Raw genomic sequence first — 19,884 nt, 5'->3', positions numbered from 1 at the left:
ACGAGCAAAGACCGTTGCGAATATTTTCACGTCCACAGATAAAAGTGAGATTGGACGGTAGGATGCACAGTGCAACGGATCTCTACCCTTGAATATTTCTTTTTACTTTTATAAGGGACATGCAATGTTTCCATATATATGTATTTTGTATATACAGTTCCCTTTGTTAACACCTTATTTTGAAAACCGGACGTAGTCACGTGTATACTTCCACTAACTTCGCCAAGTCCGTCAATAGCTCTCCCGTCAGGTCCGGCCTCTTTATGCATCCATGGTCAGCTCCATCGCGGCCGTTTTGAATGCATTTAACATAAATGTCAGTATATGGGTACTCTACAGTTGTAGTGTCGGCTGATTTAACCACGGAGACGGCTTGCTTGACTGCACGTTACCACAATACGATAACGTTTCCTGTCCATGACAGGGTTAGCATGCAGCTTTAGCCATGATGTCTAGCTCTGCTTTTCCTGGCAATGTATGAAACCCAAAGTGTTTCCATACTTTACTGGATGTGTAGTGTTTATCACGTTTGATTTAAAATGTCAGAGGGCAGGTTGTATCCATGCAGACCCTCCGACGTTTTCTACTTTTGCGTTTTGGCTTGCTGCGGCCGGCTGTATTTTGTTTTGGTGACGGATACGAAACGAACATGACGGCACGTTACTCAGACTACAAAAATAAAAGCAGTAACTTCCTTCTACCTCCGCATAGACTCAAATGAAGGAAATATATTGATTCTGGCATAAATAAATCTATTTCAATATCATAAAAAAAAAAAAAAAAATCATATGTAGGTGAATTGATTTTTTCCCCCACCCCTACTGAATTTAGAGCACTTTATTTTACAATAGGATGGAATGATTTGTTTTATAGCTGTTATGAAGTACTTTTATTGAGAAAAATAGTGCAATATTGTGTTACATCAAATTCATTGATATTCATTAAATGTTGAATATTTTCTCATGAATTGTTGAAATTGTATTTATACACTACATGATTAGAGACTTTCTGATGACAAAATGTGCTTGAATCCTAAAACACAGAATTCGGAAAAATTAAAATGGAAAACATGGAATTTGGGAAAAAATAAAACTGAATCTAGAAAAAAATGTAATGGATTTCATAGGGCCTTAGGTATCTGAAAAATGCAAGGTGTTTTGAGGATTTGTGCCTTTACTAATAACTGTGCCACCCCCCACCCCCCCTCCCCCTCTTTAAAATCAAAATTCCGCCCCTGCTGAGGGACATGTACATGCTGATGTCTCAGGTTCCCAATTTGAGTGTGTGTGTGTGTGTGTGTGAGAGAGAGAGGGAGAGAATCCAAACAGGGGGTATCCAATACAGGATAAAATTAGGCCAGCCCGGCCTTATATTGCTGACAGAGCTGGGGTGGCCAAAAAAAGCCTGGTGTGCGAGCCAACAGTGGAAGCACAAGCAGGAGAGGAAAGCAAGCAGGATCGTCGCTGAAATGGCCACCAAACGTAAGGAAATAAATGGTGACAGCTTGAAGTAAAGTGAATCAGAGCAGACAGGGAGCTGGTCAGAGTCCAGCTGTCAGGTAGAGGAGGAAGAGAGAATTTATTTTGTCCCCTTTGCTGGGCAGGTGTGAATGCAGACAGGATGACCAGTCAAATACTGAGTCCTGCTTGTCTTTCATTTGGTGGACAGATGGGTCTCAACTAAATGAGACCCTACTGTATCGCTGATTCAATGTTGTTTGTTTGTTTCATTCTTAAAGGTCCAAATTGTCACATAAGAATAGAAGATTGATGAGTGTTTCCTTGTCGGGGTTATTTTTTCTATATCAGGATTAGAATCAGAGTGAGGTTATGGTTATGCCATGCTTGGAAATGACTTCATAGGTGTAACAGCATAAGTATGAGTGTCTCAGTTTCTGCCTCACCAGCTTCCTGTCCAAATTTACCATTAAATAAGAAAACCTGAAAGAAGTTAACTTATATATTTCTCTGGAAACCTGGTTATGAAAATGGGTTGCTGGTTTAGTTGTGTGAGTGTGTGTGTGTAAATGCATGACTCAGTTGCTTGTAAATTGTCTTTTGGAAGACAGTCTGTGTGTGTACATGTTTAGGTGTAAGATTCCTATGTGTTTGTTTTAATCAGATAATTACCTTGAGATTAACACTGGAGTTAGGAGGCTCAATTAATGTTTTGGTGTTTGAAGATCTAATGTCACACTGTGACTCATAGTATAATTATTCCTGTTTTTATTATTCATTCAGAAATGTACGACGTGCATTACTAAAAGCAACACATTCATGCAGATGCATCTTTTTTTTCCTGTAATAGCTTATTTTTTGGCAACTAAAGAGATGAACAAAAAGATGCTACTGCTTCGGATTTGAATTCCATTTAAAATCAAATATTGCGGTGCTGCAGAGACAGCCTGGCCTACACATCCTATTCTACAGATTAAAGAAAACATTTTTGTTTGATACAGATCCCTGCCAAAATCACACCATTATCATTTTAATATGTGTTTCAATGAAAATGAGAATAATGATGAAAAATTATCATTCCCTCTAATAAACCAAATCATATCACAATTGCAATATCAGTAAAAATAATTGTAATAAGATATTTTTTCTAAATCGTGCAGGCCCTTAAAGATTAACAAATGTTGTACTGAATAGAACTACTAGATACTACTAACTAGAAAAAAAAAACTGTGTTTTTTTCTTGCAACATACAGCCAAATAGACAACGTGTTTTATCAATATTTATACATGTAAGTAACTGGCACATTTAGTGATTTAGTTGCTGTCTAAACTCTAAACTCAAAATCTATGTTTTTAAATAACTTGCTGTCCATTTTGCCTCTTGTATAACTGAAACTTCTCTGGCACAGAGGGAGAGATATATGTCACATTCCCGTCAACACCAGCAGGTTTGCTTGTAACAAACAGAGGAAGATGGAAGATTTTCTGGGTCGTCTGAATGAGGAGTTAGAATCACAAACACTTGCTGCTTTTTCAAGTGGTGTCACTTTCATAGAATTTTGGAAAACTGATATAAAACTATGTGAAACAAAGTCTGAGCTTCTTTAAAACCCACAGCAACAGGAACATATGATCTCTCATTCAAATACAGAGCCATAACAAAAATACAGTGCCTGACAGTGCTTGCCTTACTATCAGGCATCTTTCAGTCCCTCCAGGATTTCGCTGGCTTTTTTTGCAATTGTTGTGGCACTAAAATACTTGATTTCACGGTAGCTTTTCTAAAAAAAAATTTAAAAGCATGTTGCGATGTTTTTAGGCGTTTTTTTTTGCAATAAAATTGCAGGAGCAAGTGAAAATTTAAATTTTTTACATATAAAATGTATAATTCATTAAAAATCAAAGGCAACTTGTTCCAGTAAGAATAAAACCACACTGTTTTGAGTGTTTCAAGTAACCTTACCGAAAAGGCTCAGCATTACACAAATTATAACAAAATCTGCTTGATTTGTAATTGAAGAAGTGCAGCTGGGGGGTATTCCACAAAGCTCACAGTGAAAACAGCATGAAATATTAAAGTACCCAGAACATTCATATTCTTCAGTGACAATTACAAACCTAAAACATTGGGCCTGTCTCAAAGCTTACATGTACCTCACAGTAGAGATGCACCAATTGCAGTTTTCTGATTTTTTGAGAGTTTGATATGCTGATTATGAATTATGATTATTATTATTAGAACTATAATTGACAGCGAGGCTCCAGAATAACTTTTTTCATCACCTCCCCGAGAAATAATTTCTTACCATCCCAAAGTATTAACTGTCAAAAATTCTAATTGTTATGCTTTTACTTTTACTTTACTTTATTGTCACCTAGTTGTTATTTGCATAGAAAACACACAATTGATTAGGAAATAAAAGTTTGTATATTTTCATTTAAATATTTGCTTTGATTAAAAATAATTATGGGCATCAGTAGTTTTAATCATAATTTGTAAGCTGCTTAGAGCTAGTGTTAGGAAAGTAAACAGGTCATATTTCCCTCTCTAATCTCTATTTTGTACTGATGTGAAAACATTTCCTTCAAACAACTGATTCATTCAACTTTCTCGCCGAAAACTACATTTTACAAGATTATATTTGAACACATCATGATAGGGTTATAATTTACCTTCGCCCAATGCTGTGTGCGCGGCTGTAACGTTACCTTCTGTGTCGCTGTGTGCCTACGTTAACCATTTTGAGGCGGCGGCACTATGGAAGTTTTTATTTGACTTTATTAGTTGTAATCCACAGAAGACATTCCACAAATGTGTATCTGCAAATATTTCACTATCCACAAACATGTATTTTTGTATTTGTGTTGTGTAAAGTCATATCCACAAAAATGAAGGGCGATTTGCAAATACGCATAACATACTCTGTAAATACGTATTTTGAGGTTTACATGTGAAATATTTGCAGATCATGGTACACATTTGTGGAATGTCTTCTGCGGATTACAACTAATAAAGTCCAATAAAAGCTTCCATGTGGTACCCGTGTGTAAATGTGACCGGCAACAAATGGGAAACACTGACACTTGGTTTAACCACTGCCCTGCACCTTTAGGAGGCTATAGCGGCAGGTCTTGAATCTATTCAGTCCGATGGGAGAAGTGAATGATGATGATTATGATCCATCTTCACAACCAGAAAGAAGGAGGAAGTGATGTTTGGTAACATGGGCGAGGGGGGGACTGCTAAGATTTGTCAAATTTGCAGTGATTGGACGAAATTGCAAGGTCAATACACAGGGATTTGCTGATTTGTATTAACTGTTGCGATCACAACATCGCAAATTCCTGGAGGGACTGATATTTACAACCACATTTTCAGATCCCCTACTAGAGATGTCAATAATTAACCGTTTAACCATTGACTGACATTAAGCATTTAACCGGTTAATGCTATCAGTTAGAACGGTTAAAATAAATGTTAATAATTAATTCAAAAGCTGAGCGGCTTGTCTCTTTAAGGGGAAAAGCTGGTCCACCTTAACAGCCCACCTAAAGAGGTAGAGCCGGAGTTGCAGGATACAGGAAGTTGTCTCCGGTCTCTCCATGGATATATTAAAAGAACAGCTCCAGCTCGCTTGAGCGGAGGAGTTGTAGTTTTGTAGCATTTATTCACCAACAAATAAACTGTACACACACTGCTACAGTATGTTCACAGCTATAACGCCACCAACAACCTCACACTCACCGCCACCCTACACACACGGTCTGTCAGACACTCGCTTAAGTTACGCCGCGCTGACAGACCGTATGTGTGTGACAATGGCAGGCACGAAGCCAACGGCAACGCTAGAGCTGCTAAGGTAGCACAAACACACATGCAGTCTGTCGGACACTCGCTTAAGTTAAGCTGGGCCAGCAGAGTATCATTATGCCGGGCAGACACACAGCTGACAACCTGCTAAACTAAACTAAATGTGCGGTGGAGAGTTACTGGGAAAGTGGCTGGATGTCCGCAGCACTAAACGCAGCTTCATTGCTGCTACAGTAACGCTCCCGGACGGGTGAACTGGGGACTCTGTTGTGCTCATACACTGCAGCTGGCGCACCGCTGCACGGGACGCACTAATCTTGTTGGTTAACAGTCAATAATCGATTAACGAAGGTCGATTATCGGTTAATTTCTTTTTTCCAAAATTAGCATCCCTACAACGAGCTTCTTTTTAAAAAAACTTTGAGCAGAAAATTAAGTTATTTGTCAAAAAAATGTACAATGTGTGGCTAATCAATTAAAAAAAATATGAAATATCATAGAAATGCCAAAATACACTTGAGGGGGGCTTTAAGGATCGCGGTTTCGGGGTTTGAAAATATGGTCACCCTAAATTAGACAGTGAGCAATGAGATTTGATTAGGTAACTGGAAAACCCATATTTCACTACTATAACCATACTTGCCAACCCTCCCGATTTTGTAGGGTCACACTTCTCTTGTATTTCTCCCGATTTATGACCAACGTTTAAGCCTTTTTTCCTTTTTGTTATCTCAACCTGTTTCTGGCGCTGTACAGCGTGTATAAGCCATGGTATAAGCCCTACTGTTTTCACCCGGACGACAATACAGCTAAACCTATATCGTTTCCCGGTAGGGCAGATGCTCACAACACAACGCGGTTTGAGCTGCACTCGCCGCACATCACAGCGCGCAGCGCCCAAAGTTGGATGCAGCGAAAAGCCACCGTGGTGTGGCAAAAGCCAAATAGAAATAATGTGTTTCAGAGTGCAGTGGTGCCATTGTCACGTTGTGTCTGAAAGGACCTTCAGTGAGTGAGAGGCTACAGTCTTTCATTGCACAATGAACAGATTCAGATATTAACATTTCCAAAAGAAACATTTAAGCACAGGGAAACATCTCCATATCTGTGGTGACACAAAGTCTTCGGCTGAGTGTGTGTGTGTGTGATAGAACCGTGGATGTATTAAGAGAACTAGACAAAACTGGCTCCCCTGAAGGACAACATCAATGTCATTACCGAGGGAAGACGGAGCTAGTTTATGCTAGCTAGGTGGTGAACTCAGCATGCTAACATATAGCAATTGGTTATTGTGATGATATATTAAAGAAAAAGCAAGCAAGAAAGAAAACATTGCTTCATTGGCAGGTGTTGCTGAATGAAACCTTGAGATGATCAAACAACAAAATTGTCACCAAAGCAAAAAAAAGGAAGCATCCGATTGATTACCATCTACAAACTTCATACATCTTTCAAAGATTTCCCTTCTCTCAATCATACATTAAACCTGCAGTAGGCAGAATATTTTCAGCATCATTGGGCAAAAAATCCATAATAACCTTTCAGCATATTGTAATTCAAGTGTTCTGAGAGAAAACTAGACTTCTGCTCCTCCTCATGGCTCTGTTTTCAGACTTTAAAAAATCCGTGACGGGATCCTTTGGCCAATCACAGGTCATTTCAGAGAGAGAGCGTTCCTATTGGCTGTTTTTTCAATGGAGGCAGCTGTCAATCGCGAACTCCGATCAAACAGTCAAACTGGGCAGCGCTGATCAAATATTAATCAATATTCTGTTACTGTAATGCCTATTTCTCGCCTCTGAGAAAAAAAGTTTGCTCCAGCTGTTGGGCGGTGCTTGGTATTTCCTCAACTGATGTAAACATGGCTGCCGGGACAAAAACGTTCTCATTTTACAGCTAAACAGTACACTACAAGATGTTTCTGAAAACATTTTATGCGAGAAATAGGCATCACTGTAACAGAATATTGATTCATATTTGATCAGCGCTGCCTAGTTTGACCATTTGATCGGAGTTCGCAAGTGATTGACAGCTGCTCAGAGACGGCAGGCTCCAGCTCGGCTGTGATTGGTTGTTTTCCTCCGGTCTGTGAAATCTTGCAGATGCCTTTAGGAGCACTGGAGGACACCAGAGGACACAGAGGCACATGATTTTTTTTCAGATTACCTGTCTCATGCATTACTGTCAGGATATAGTGACCGTTTTATAAAAATAACTTATTTTTATCATATTTGCTCCAATTCTACCAACTGCTACTTTAATTGTAATTCATCTCATTTTCTGTTTCTAACGTGTGTGTCTTCTTGTGCAGTTGTAGATCTGGTGTATTGGCGGAAAATGAGGTGGACAGGTGTAGTATTCACGGGGCTGGTGATCAGTCTGGCCAGTATGTTCCAGCTCAGTGCCATCACCGTGCTCTCCCACATCTGTCTGGGTGTCATGTGTGTCACCTTCACCCTCCGTTTTTACTATAAACTGCTGGAGCTGCTGCGCTGGAACCCCGGCGTCCACCCTTTCCAGTGAGTCTGTCAACGTTGATTTAAACTTCATTGGTCTTTCCAACTTCAAACCCAAACTGCGCTGCTCTCTGTGGGTCGATAATTTCAATCATGTTGCACTTGTGGCTAAATGTAGGGCCTTGATTGTTTTGTATCCCATCAGCATTTGTGTTCTTAAGGACCTGTCTCTGTCCCCAGGTCGCATCTGGATCACGACAGCTCTCTGACAGATAAGGAGACAGTGGTGCTGGTGGAGGAGGTGGTACTGCTGATCGCATTTGCCGTCACAGAGATCAAACGGCTGATTTTCATCGAAAGCATGATCGACTCTATTAAGGTCCGAGTACGATGAGTATGCAGCTTCACAGAGCTGCATAGTGGGGGTGTTGATTCTCAGTGGGATCGGCAGTACAATCAACCCCCTCACATTACAGGGACTCATTTGTTAATACATTATCATTGCATAGGCTTAATCAAATCTTTGTCTTCTGTGTTCTCTCAGTTTGTTCTGCTCCTGTATCTGCTGACCTATGTCGGCATCCTAACCAGCGGACTGACTCTGGTGATAACTGGTGAGTTCTTCATCCAAAATGACTCTGCTCTGCCACCTCTATGATTAAGATCCGGCTACGTTTAAGCAAACAAAAAACAACTCGGTAAAAGTTAAGTAAAAGATCATGGGCATGGTTTAAAGATACCATCTTTGACAAGAGAGAGGACACGAAGTCAAAAACACTAAAGAGTGTCCAGCCATTCACCCTGACATCGTCCCTAAGGACCCATCCACAGAGACATTTTATACAACATGTGTTTCACTGGTAGAACGGATTTGGGTGGCTGTAGCTCAGTGGGTAGAGCAGGTCGCTATTTAACCGCAAGGTTGATCCCCTGCTCCTACTGTCCGCATGTCAAAGTGTATTTGAGCAAGACACTGGCCGAATCCCAATGTCCACACTCACAGACTTTGAGGCGCATTCATGTCAGACATTTTGAGCCCTTTATGAACACTTTCCGTAAGTCTGCATTTCTGCAGACTTTGCCTGAGGAAAGTACCCACAATTCATAGCGTTTTGATGTTAAACACAGGGTTATCATGATTACCAGGGGAAGCCCGAAGGCGTAAAAAAAAGAAAAGAAAGGTTAACAAATAGGACGGCACATGGGTGTTCAGCCAGGCATATTTAAATTTACACAGAAACATTAACATTAAGGATTTAAGATGGTACATAAAAAACACATGAAATCAGAGGAATGCTAGCATTGGACTATATTATACACCTGGTTTATTCATCAACCAGTTCTTTTAATTTTGCTCAATGAAGTTTGACAAGTAAATTGATGTTTTGACAGTTACCTATTGTCTCGTAAGGCCTGGAAAATGTTCAAATAGGCAGTAAAAAAACATTCAGTAAAAAAACGTTAAGTAAAAACCCCCAATTGGCATTGTCAATGCGATGTGATATGTTGCGGCAAAGTGCTGTCCCATTCGTATTTATACCATTTCAAGACCTTGCAGCCTCTCACACTCAATCATTTACCAGGTGACAGTCAAGTTCCTGAGGGTTTGGGGCTTAGGGCCTTAAGGGGGACATTGGGATTGGGTCACTGAACGTCAAGGTGCACCCCGGGTTTTTTACTCAGCCCACTGCTCCTAAGGTTAAATGCAGAGGTCAAATTTCTGTATGTATATAACGGATCTAATAAAATTCAATTTTTCTAAGTTTAATTCACAAATCAAAATAAACCTGTACCACAGTACTGAAATCCCTTTTCCTTTGTCTTTGTTTACCAGCTGTGATCGCCGTTTTCTCCTTTCCTCTGTTGTACAAAAAGCAGCAGGTGAGAGATTGATTCTTTTTTTACAATCAAAATTCTTCACTGAACTGTACTTACTCAGGCAGAAAAAAAGAAATGATAAACTAGTAATATAACATATAATTGCAATGAACATGACTTTTATGATGCCAGAGCAATAGTTAGATACAGAAATACTTTCAATGCACTGACCTGTTTGTCGTTTTGGTGACAGATGCGGATAAGGAGGATGGTTAGAGCCGTCAAAGCTTTTGTAAAGAAAATCAAAAACCTGTAAGTAACCTGCTCTTTGTATAATGTTCTTTTGTGTGCCTGTGTGAACAAAATATGAACATCTTTTTTGTTGTGATGCCCCTGTTTTGTTGCAGGTGCCTCAGTCTGTATGGATCAGTGAGACCCTCTTCCGCCCCTGCACCCGCCCCAAAACCTGCACCTGTAGCTGCACCTGCACCCGCCGCCAAACAGAAAGCCAAGTCAAAGTAACTTGTCGGTCGCATGTTGAAAGCACCCATTTGGGATTTGGAAAAATGTTGGAATGGTACATTCTCTGTGGGGCCGCTTTGAGGGGCCGCTCATTTCCATTTCTCCGCCGTGATGTTTGTTCATGGGAGCAAGTTTTAATTGATCCTGACAGCTGAAACAAAGCTGCCATTCACTCACGGAGAAGGAGTGGAAGTGCATGAGGAGAAGAATTTTATTTACTGAGATGCTCTCTGTGGGCAGCGTTCAATATAACCAGTTCACATCTACATCAAGCAGGGACAGAATATCACTGTTTTTTTTTTCTTTGATAACAGGTCTATTTTTACATAACCAGTGAGCACCGTGTTCCTGTTGAGCTGCAGAATTATTCATAACGAAGCAGTGAAGCATTATTGCTGCTTTCATTAAGTAGCATCATACATTGTTGGCTGGATAGAATAAATCTGACAGGAACATCCCCTGCCATTAATTAACTTTAATGATTTTGCGCTTGCTACATCAAAGTATTAGCAAAAGCTTTTTAAGCAGCAACACCTTACAACTTTTATGAGACTTACATGAGAAATAATGACAGAATTGTCCTCTGCTCTTCATACAAATTGTAGTTAATCAGGTACAAACAGTGACTTCCTGCTCTTGGGGCAGTTTTGTGATTAAAGGTACAACATGCAGGAATGAAACAACTCTTAACAAGTGAGAGCAACTTCAACTGTCCAGCATTAACTCCAAAATTGGACTAATTAATGGCACAAAAAGATGCCGCTTTATGGCACAAAACACCAAGCAATTTTTACTTTGCAGAAAAGAGAACTTTATTTCTGCTCTCATATTTTAACAGCGTGTTAAAACTTGCAATTTTTTTGCCCACTCGGGCACCAACAAGCTGTGAACACTAACCGCCTAATGAATATAAGTTCAATATTTAGTTCATCTAGTTGTGGAAAGGAAAACCCAAACTATGGGCTGAAAGATGCTAAAATGCTGTGTAGAGCTAAACTGGCTGATAATTCTCTGTTGCTATGAGCGACCCTTTCACATATAAGTAGTCATGCAATCTATTGATAATGTAAAAATATTGATTATAGCTGCTTTAAGCTTGCCAGAATGTTTTTGATTTCTCAAGTTACTATTTCAAACACTCCTGGAGCAATGGGACAAGAAATGCTACTTGGTTATTGTTGCCTACACGAGTCTTATATCTTACATAACTATAACTAACATATAACTAACTATCATGAGGACATACCGTACCACCTCCAGCCTGTTTCAGTTGCATACCAGTGTGAACCAGTTGAACCATAACCTGCCTTCAGAAGACATTTCAGTAGATAAAACTACAATCCACACATTTAATACCATTTGTAAAATATTTATGGTCATCATGATGAGATGAGACAAAAAGCCAGTTACTTAAATAAAGGATTTGGACACAAAATAGGTCAATGGACTCATTTTGTCTCACTTCCAAAAATCAAACCAACAAATGAAGCAGCATCACACCATGCCGCTGACAGCTTGTGAGGAGAAAAGTGCTTGAGGGGCAGTTTGTCGAGGAGGTGGAGGTCGCTGGCAAATGACATTAAATTCCACACTATTCTGTCTGTCAGGCATTTCATGGAAATGTCAACATCCTGTATAATAATGGAGATCACTCCTTTAGCATCAACAAAATTAAATTTGACTCAAGAACTTTCTCTTTGATATTTTTTGTCAGTCCACAATACATAAATTTAATACTTCCAGAGAGTATCTGTTTGCTGGCACAACTCCCATGTCAACATTTTCCAAATCAACCAAGAATGTGTTCATTGATTGTTTCTGAGAATAACCAAGACACCATCAAATTACACAAAACACCTCATGAAGCAAAATCTAAAATTCACTGTAACGCTACATGGCTGCTTTTTTTTGTCGAAAGTCTAAAAACAAACCTGAACCAGTAAACTGTGAGCAGTTTTTTCAGTGCAGCTGGCGAGCTACTGTTAGCATGTCAGATGAATGTTGGTGACCATGTGGTGGTCGGTGTTTCAGACCTTGAAACATAGCTGCACTCATACTAGCATGTCTTAATGAACTGAAGTTATTTACTGTCATTTTACCTTATGAGCCCAGGTTGAAGCAGCCTTCAAATAGGACTTTTGGTAGCTTCAGTATGTAATGAAAAAATAAAATGGTCATCACAGCTCAATTATTAAAAAAACAAAACTTTTTTAATTTTTTTTAATTTGCCCAGAACACTTCAACTGTTTTCAAAAGGACTATTTCTTTGGTAGAAAGTAGTCCCCATGAAAATGCCCTTTAAAGATGTAATAGTAATACAGACAGTAATATCTGTTTAATTTTTCCTGCCTATTTTGGCTTCTTGATGTAGAATTGGCATCATTATGATCTATTTTTTCTAGGTGTATGTCACTTAATACAATTGTAAAATGTGCAAAAAAATAAAAGTGTAATCATGATGAGAAAGATGCTGTAAGTGAGGCATGACAGGGCTTAACCTACATTGTGCTTTGTTTTTTTTCTGTTATGGTTGCCACTTTCATCTTTTGTTTTAGATTGACTGATTTCTATATGTATTTACTATTTTTTATTATTTCCTATTGTCATGTTGCTCCCCAATAAAAGGTTATTTACTAAAATTGAAGGTGAGTTTGTTTGGTAATTCTTAACCACTTTTTCATCCGTTACTTGTGTTAAATTTTATTAACAATGATGTGAAAGTCCGTTTTTCACAGCAGATGTTTTGACACAGTCAGTATATTTATGCTTATTCTATGGCTGGACAATACATGCATATTTATTGTCTTTAATATAGTTTTTATCTTCAATTATAATTGACAATTTTGTCTAAATTAATACTACAGAGACATTCCCAGTCAAAGTGATTTCTGAACTGCCAGCTGACAGTTATGCTTCCCATTAAACATTCAGCCAGTGTGACAGACATCAACTAGTCAATGTGATATATGATTTTCCATTTACAAAAAATAAAAAACTCCCTTAGGCTTAATTAATGTGAAAGATCCGACTGTGACTTAATATCTCCTCAACCCTAAAATGTAGGTACATTACGCTATAGTTTTAATCAAATACATTGAAGTTTTTGTGGACAGCGAGCATCCATGGGTCATTTTTACTTTATATATACTGTATATTCAGTGATGGTAATACACTCACCACCAGATGTTGCACTGACCCGTTTGACCACTAGGTGCTGCTCTTGGAAAGTGTCAGCTACTCCCCTTCATGAGAGGATGGAGAAACCCACTGATCACTGACTGATCTAAAGAGAGAAATCAATCCTGACAAACACGGTAACCATCAACACAATGTGGGCTCTGGCTTCTCAGATACAAACACTGCATCATCTACACAAAATGTTTCCTGCTAATAAAAACAGCTTTTCTCTCTTTTGTGAGAATCACAGTGGATACAATGTGACTGTGACCTTGAGATGAATTTACCTCAGAAAGCCTCCACACGTCAACTCAAAACTCTCTCTCAAACCTTCAAGGACTTCTTCTCTTGTTTCCACATGTGGTGACTCAGAGCTTCCACCTCTCAGTCTGTTTACTTTCAGGAGCTTATTGAACACCTTCACGTAGAGCTGTCTGATTACACAGAGTGAGAACAAATTATGATTTTTAATCTACTGTTGCCACAGCGTCATTCATGTCACTGGTGCAAATTTTATGCATTTAAATTAAAATGCATTTTAATACATAAATCAAACAAGACAAGAGCGCTTCATGACCATCTGGTCACACTGAAGACATGTCAAAACTACAGCATCCTATATAGGGAATACCCCCAAAATGTCAATATGGCACTTCAAACAATTAGTTCAACACATAAAAGTCCGACATATTTTAAAGGAATATGAAGTATGTAATCAACTTCAACTCCTTGCCACAAAATGTTCTGAATATTTCACACATACAAGTGCATTTTTCTACAGTAAAGTACTGACATCAGTGACGTCTCAGATTACTGTTCCCCTGATTAGTAGCAGGTTATGACTCTACATAATTGCACTGACACAGAGGCTACATTTACACATTTACAAATCTAGAGTTTCCGCTGCCAAAAAAGCATTGTGTCATAACACTACAACAACAAATCACAGAACTGGGACAGAAATACCTTAATTAATCCCTTCATGGTCTGTGTTGCAGCTAGTACATTTGGTCTCAGTGGACCTAAGCGGTTTAGATGTGGCGTGGTTTGGTCTAGTGATATGTCTCAGAATAGAGTCTCTGATTTATGCTTTGTGTCTGATAAAAGAAAAAGGGAAACAGTGTTTAGATTTTGGTGGATAACTATGACCCTCAGCTGTTTTCTATCTACTCATGTACAGTATGGTGCACAAGCTGATTAGGAAGGGGCAGATTTCTAAATCATCATCTGGGTATCCTAAGTGATATCAACACTAATAAATATATGCAAAACAAAAATAAGAAAGAAAAAATAATTAAAGGAATAGTTCCACATTTTGAGAAATTCACTTATTCACTTTTAGTTAAATGAGAAAATTGATACCGCCCTCTTGTCTGTAAAGTAAATATGAAGCTAGAGCCAGCAGGCAGTTAGCTTAGTTTATCACAAAGCATAGAGGCAGGCCTGGCTCTGTCCAAAGGTCAAATAAGCGTTGAACTACTCCTTTAGGACGAATAACATTTAACAACGAGAAATAAAAGGTAATGAAAATGTGTGAGACGCTGCCCTCTAAAGCTGCCAGCTAGTTCCTCCTCTGGATTGATGGCTCAGTGACAGAGTGAATGACTGCCAGGTGTTTGGCAGACTGTGTTCAGGATGTCTGTCACACGTAGTGTTCACGGTGGTTGATGTACACCCGGTCTGTCCCACTCTGGTGACACACCCACTGCAGGCGGGACAGCTGCTGGGTGGGGCTTTGTGTTGCCGGTGGTCTTGGCCTCGTCGTGGGTGGGTGCTGCTGCCTGTCAGTCAGCTCTGGCCTTCGAGTCTGCTGGTTGAAAATCATCAAAGATAGTGTGTGACAACATAGTTTTATCTTCTCATGTGATTTCTCAGAGACTTCAGAGCATCAAGAGTCAGAGAGTCAGAGAGTCATGGTAAAGCTGCAGTGGGTAGAAATGGCGCAAATACGATTAAAAAAAGTTCACAGACCGGAGGAAAACAACCAATCAGAGCCAAGCTGGAGCCTTGCCGACTCTGATCAGCTGTCAATCACTCGCAAACTCCTGTAGCTGTAAAATGAAAAAGTTTGTGACCCGGCAGTCGTGTTGATCTGTCGAGGAAATACCAAGCACCGCCCACCAGCCGGAGCAAACATTCTCATTTTACAGCTAAACAGTACACTACAAGATGTTTCTGAAAACATTTGAGGTGAGAAATAGGCATTACAGTAACAGAATATTGATTCATATTTGATCAGCGCTGCCTAGTTTGACCGCTTGATCGGAGTTTGCGAGTGATTGACAGCTGCCTCTGTTGAATGAACAGCCAATAGGAACGCTCTCTCTCTGAAATGACCTGTGATTGGCCAAAGTCTCCCGTCACGGGCTAGATTTTTTAAAGCCTGAAAACAGAGCCATGAGGAGGTGCAGAAGTCTAGTTTTCTCCCAGAACACTTGAATTATAATATGCTGAAAGGTTATTATGGATTTTTTGCCCAATGATGCCAAAATATTCTGCCTACTGCAGTTTTTAAGTGTGAGAAGAAACAGGAAAAGTTTTCTTTCCGGGTGAGACTAAAAAAAGCCCAGGCATATGAGAGCTTGAGTTGAGCTGAGCACACAGATTAAAGATTTAAACTATCCTACATATTAAATGAGCACAGCCATTAGGCCTCCTGCTTAATAAACACAGATAATGACATCGGCCAGGTTGTTATTACTTCCTGTTGTGACTCAGCGCTCATCATCAGCTCACCAAGTGTTCATCTTTGTTGTGTAGTGAGTGTACGTGATGATTCAGATGAAATGTACTGATATGATATTAAAGTGGTTATGTAAAGGGAGTGGGGTTTACCTGACAGAGCCAGGCCACTTGTGATGCGTGGACACCCAGGGGAACAGCCGGCGCTCTCTCAGAGTAGGGAGGAGGCGGCTTGTGTGTCGGAGGAAGGTCAATCCTTCAGAGACAGAACGAAGAGAGATTTTATTTTTTCCAGAACGGACAAACATCTGTGTAATTAGAGAGAAACAGCATAAAACAACTAGTTTAGTGATTTAGTCATTTAGAGAAGGGCTGCTAAAGGGAACACCTTTTGACTCACCCCCTCCACTACGAAACTGACACCTAGAAACTGACCTTGGCCATTCATAAAATTATGTCATGACAGGCATCGATTCTCTAACACTGTATATCACTTGATGCCGGTCTTCTCTTTGATACTTGGGATGAGAAGTGGTGAGAGATTCCAGTTCAGTGACATGCTGTCCTGCACTCACGTCCGTGTGTGATGAAGGAGAGGGACGAGGCCTGCGTCCACCTCCCCCGTCATCCCACTGGGACTTCCAGCCACGGTCATACTTAAGATGCTAAGTTTGTCGTGTCATTGACCACAGACCATCGCATGGCTAGATACACCGTCCTGTAGTGTCAGTGTGGTGATGCAGGGCCCACACCCATGCACAAATGCTGAGTGATTTTCCCCTCAATTCAGGCTGTTTTCTGCCAGTCAGCAGTGTCTGAAGGTGGCCTATTATCACTGTCACTGCCACATAATCAGTCAGGTTGAAACACAGTGATAGGTATGTGGTGTCACTGAAATTACGATGCAACATTTTGCACAGGACAATATGTCTGCAGAAGGGCTGTCAAAGTTAACGTGATAACGCAAATTTGTTTAACGCAACTTGTGATTTTTAGGTTGCAGTGAGCTCAGTTTTAAAGCTAGAGTGAAGATGCTGGCATCATATGAAACTAGAAAAACCTAAGGAGTCCATTGGTACCATGTCGCGAAGGAAGCTTAATAATGCTCCAAACTTGGGCTAAATCTTGATGAGAAAAAACTGGCATGGCCATATTCAAAGGGGTCCCTTGACCTCTGACCTCAAGATATGTGAATGAAAATGGGTTCTATGGGTACCCACGAGTCTCCCTTTTCAGACATGCCCACTTTATGATAATCATATGCAGTTTTGGGCAAGTCATAGTCAAGTCAGCACACTGACACACTGACAGCTGTTGTTGCCTGTTGAGCTTGAGTTATGATGTTATGATTCGGTCATATTTTTTATGCTAAATGCAGTACCTGTGAGGGTTTCTGGACAATATTTGTCATTGTTTTGTGTTGTTAATTGATTTCTAATAATTCATATATACATACATTTGCATAAAGCTAGCACATTTGCCCACTCCCATGTTGATATTAAATACTTGATAAATCACCTTTTAAGGTACATTTTGAACAGATAAAAAATGTGAGATAAATTTGCGATTAATCGCGATTAACTATGGACAATCGTGATTAATCACAATTAAATATTTTAATTGATTGACAGCTCTAGTTTGCAGTACAGAAACAAATGTCATTGTTTATAGGTTGACTGAGTACTTGGACAAAGAGATATAAGATTTCAGGAAGAGAGGAGCTGAGGATAAGTGAGGTCATCCAAAATCCTTTTAGTTGGAACAAAAAATAATCCATGTATTAACATTTTTTTGATTACCAACTCTTCTCTTTGTACTTTCCAATTATAAGCTGCAACTTAATTGTATCCAATCAGTGTCAGTCCCTTTTTCATATATCACTGACTTATTTGCAATTGACATGAAATTTGTATTTTGGGAGGATTTAGCACCCTGAGTTAAACGCTCCAGGAATAAGATTTATTCAGCGGTTCGCTTCCTTCCTTGAGACACGCTTGGTGAGTGTAACTGTGTTTCACCGGAGTGAGCATGCTCAGTGACACACTAACAGGGATGGATGAGGGGATCAGCCTGCAACCTTGCAGATATGGTCCATAGGTTCATGATAATGATTTGCATGTAAGGGGCAGCAGGTTGATCAGCAGTATTGAACACATAAAGTACATTTGTGTTGCTATAATTCTAGAAAGAAGCAACAGAAGTAGAGGTAATGACAGTTAAACAGAACATAGACAACAGAGACGGACAAGACATAGGCACAAAAACACACACAGCATCTGACATCAGTCACAGGACTCTGACAGTGTGACCCAGCTCCTTCTGTAAATAATTCAACCTCAAAGTTATTCTTCTTGGCTCTAACATTAACATGAGTGCTGGTGCACTATAGGTACAGGCTGAACAAAATAGGACAAGGGCTTGCTGCCAAGACAGCAATTACCTGCCACCCCTCAACCTTGTCCTGCAGCCGCCCGCCCTGCTCCAGGGCGCGCACCGCTGCAGCACTCTCCATGGGAGTAAAGGAGCAACTCCCTGAACCCTCTGATGGGCTTCAGTCAACCTCACAAGATATCATGTCATTAATTAACCAGACGAGCATGTTCCGCAGCATGAATTATTTGTCAGACTTACACTTTGTCAGCGAAAGCTGATGGTGGCGGGGCCTTGCGAGCAGTGAGGATCACAATGATGAAGACAGCGATGAGGAAGAGGGCGAGGACTGCGCCCATCACAGCTCCGGCCACGACGATGGAGTTTGACCTCTCTGCTTCAGACTGGTCTGAGACAGAGTAGATAGAGACTTTCAGTATAACACTAACACAACATGAGTCAAACACTGCTGTAAATAACTTCTTTAAATATTACATTTTGTTTTTAGGGTGACTCTGAAACATCTGTCCAGGGACTGCAGATGAAAAATAACCTCTTGGCTAACTCTGGCGCATTTACAGCAATGTTTATTATTATGCACTGTCCCTGTTAAATAAACTAATACAAAAAACGAGGTAAAGCTCATCATACGATTTGCGGTGTAAACAATCAGATGTGTTCATTCAAAGCTGCATTAAAGCATAGGATATTTGTTTTAGAGAGGACCTATCATGCTTTTGTGCTTTTTCCCCTTTCCTTTAGTGTGTAATATCGTTTTTTGTGCATGTAAAAGGTCTGCAAAGTTACAATGCCCAAAGTCCACGCCAAAGGGAAGTTACTCTCCCCCACAGAAACGCTGCTCCTGAACTGCCTGAAATGCCTTCATTGAACTCCCGCCTTTTCTTTTGTAATGTGGTGATGTCACCAAGTAACACATTTGCACAATACCTGCCTCGCGGCTAGTTTGTTACGCCCTCAAACAAAGCTAGTTAGAGCGGAGCTGGAGCGGATGAAAAGAGGTGCTGCATCACGGCCGGTATGAGAAAAATAACACATTTTCTGAACATTAAAGCTTGTAAACATGTTCTAGTAGAAACCCAAAATACAAGTATGCACCTGAAAACAAGCATAATAGGTCCTCTTTAAGACCCACAGTTCAACCTGTGCCCCCTAGAGACAACGGCAGTGACAGCAACATCTGCTTCGACCTGCAGATGACAGGGCATACTCTATCAATGTCATCATCTACATGCAAGGAAAGTACTGTAAAAGCTTCTGCCAGTTTGACACTTACCCTACATAGCAGGAAAAGAAAGTTATACTTGAAGTTCTGAGGCTTGACATTTAAATTGCAATGAAACATTTTAAACCCGCGACATGCAAGACTTTCGTTAAGTGGAGCACAGTTTGTTCTGAGGAGTACAAACTGCTCCGAGTGTCATCATCATCATCATCATGTACTCTGGAGTGGTTTCTAAAAAAAAAGGGGGATAGAGGGATGCAGATTCCAAAAGATAAAGGAACCATAAAAGCCTCTGAACTGCACCATGAAACTCTTATTACTCAGTAATCATTCACTTTTCATGTTCAC

The 19,884-nt window shown here is 40.0% G+C and overlaps 2 protein-coding genes across 3 annotated transcripts in view; one reads left to right on the top strand and one right to left on the bottom strand.

Annotated features, from left to right (window-relative positions):
- Window positions 1–1,372: 1,372 nt before the first annotated feature.
- Window positions 1,373–12,708, top strand: rtn2b (reticulon 2b). The gene is made up of 7 exons (XM_037747948.1): window positions 1,373–1,481; window positions 7,580–7,787; window positions 7,965–8,103; window positions 8,269–8,338; window positions 9,559–9,605; window positions 9,796–9,854; window positions 9,950–12,708. Exons 1-7 carry the CDS (start codon window positions 1,469–1,471, stop codon window positions 10,062–10,064), a joined length of 651 nt encoding a protein of 216 aa, XP_037603876.1. The 5' UTR covers window positions 1,373–1,468; the 3' UTR covers window positions 10,065–12,708.
- Window positions 12,417–19,884, bottom strand: part of nectin3b (nectin cell adhesion molecule 3b) — a 32,548-nt gene continuing 25,080 nt past the window's right edge. Inside the window, exons 6-8 of one of the 2 annotated variants that reach the window (XM_037747943.1) lie at window positions 18,555–18,702; window positions 16,077–16,179; window positions 12,417–15,051 (exon numbers count right to left, since the gene is read on the bottom strand). In XM_037747943.1, coding sequence (XP_037603871.1) covers window positions 14,884–15,051; window positions 16,077–16,179; window positions 18,555–18,702 — 419 coding nt within the window. In that variant the 3' untranslated portion in view covers window positions 12,417–14,883. The remainder of the gene's footprint in view (window positions 15,052–16,076; window positions 16,180–18,554; window positions 18,703–19,884) is intronic. The other variant, XM_037747945.1, reaches the window with a different exon arrangement.

This window comes from Sebastes umbrosus, chromosome 17 (genome assembly GCF_015220745.1).
Source record: "Sebastes umbrosus isolate fSebUmb1 chromosome 17, fSebUmb1.pri, whole genome shotgun sequence".
In the NCBI taxonomy this organism is placed as follows: Eukaryota; Metazoa; Chordata; class Actinopteri; order Perciformes; family Sebastidae; genus Sebastes; species Sebastes umbrosus.
The sequence above is the reverse complement of the archived record's forward strand: the minus strand, read 5'-3'. Positions and strand labels throughout refer to the sequence as shown.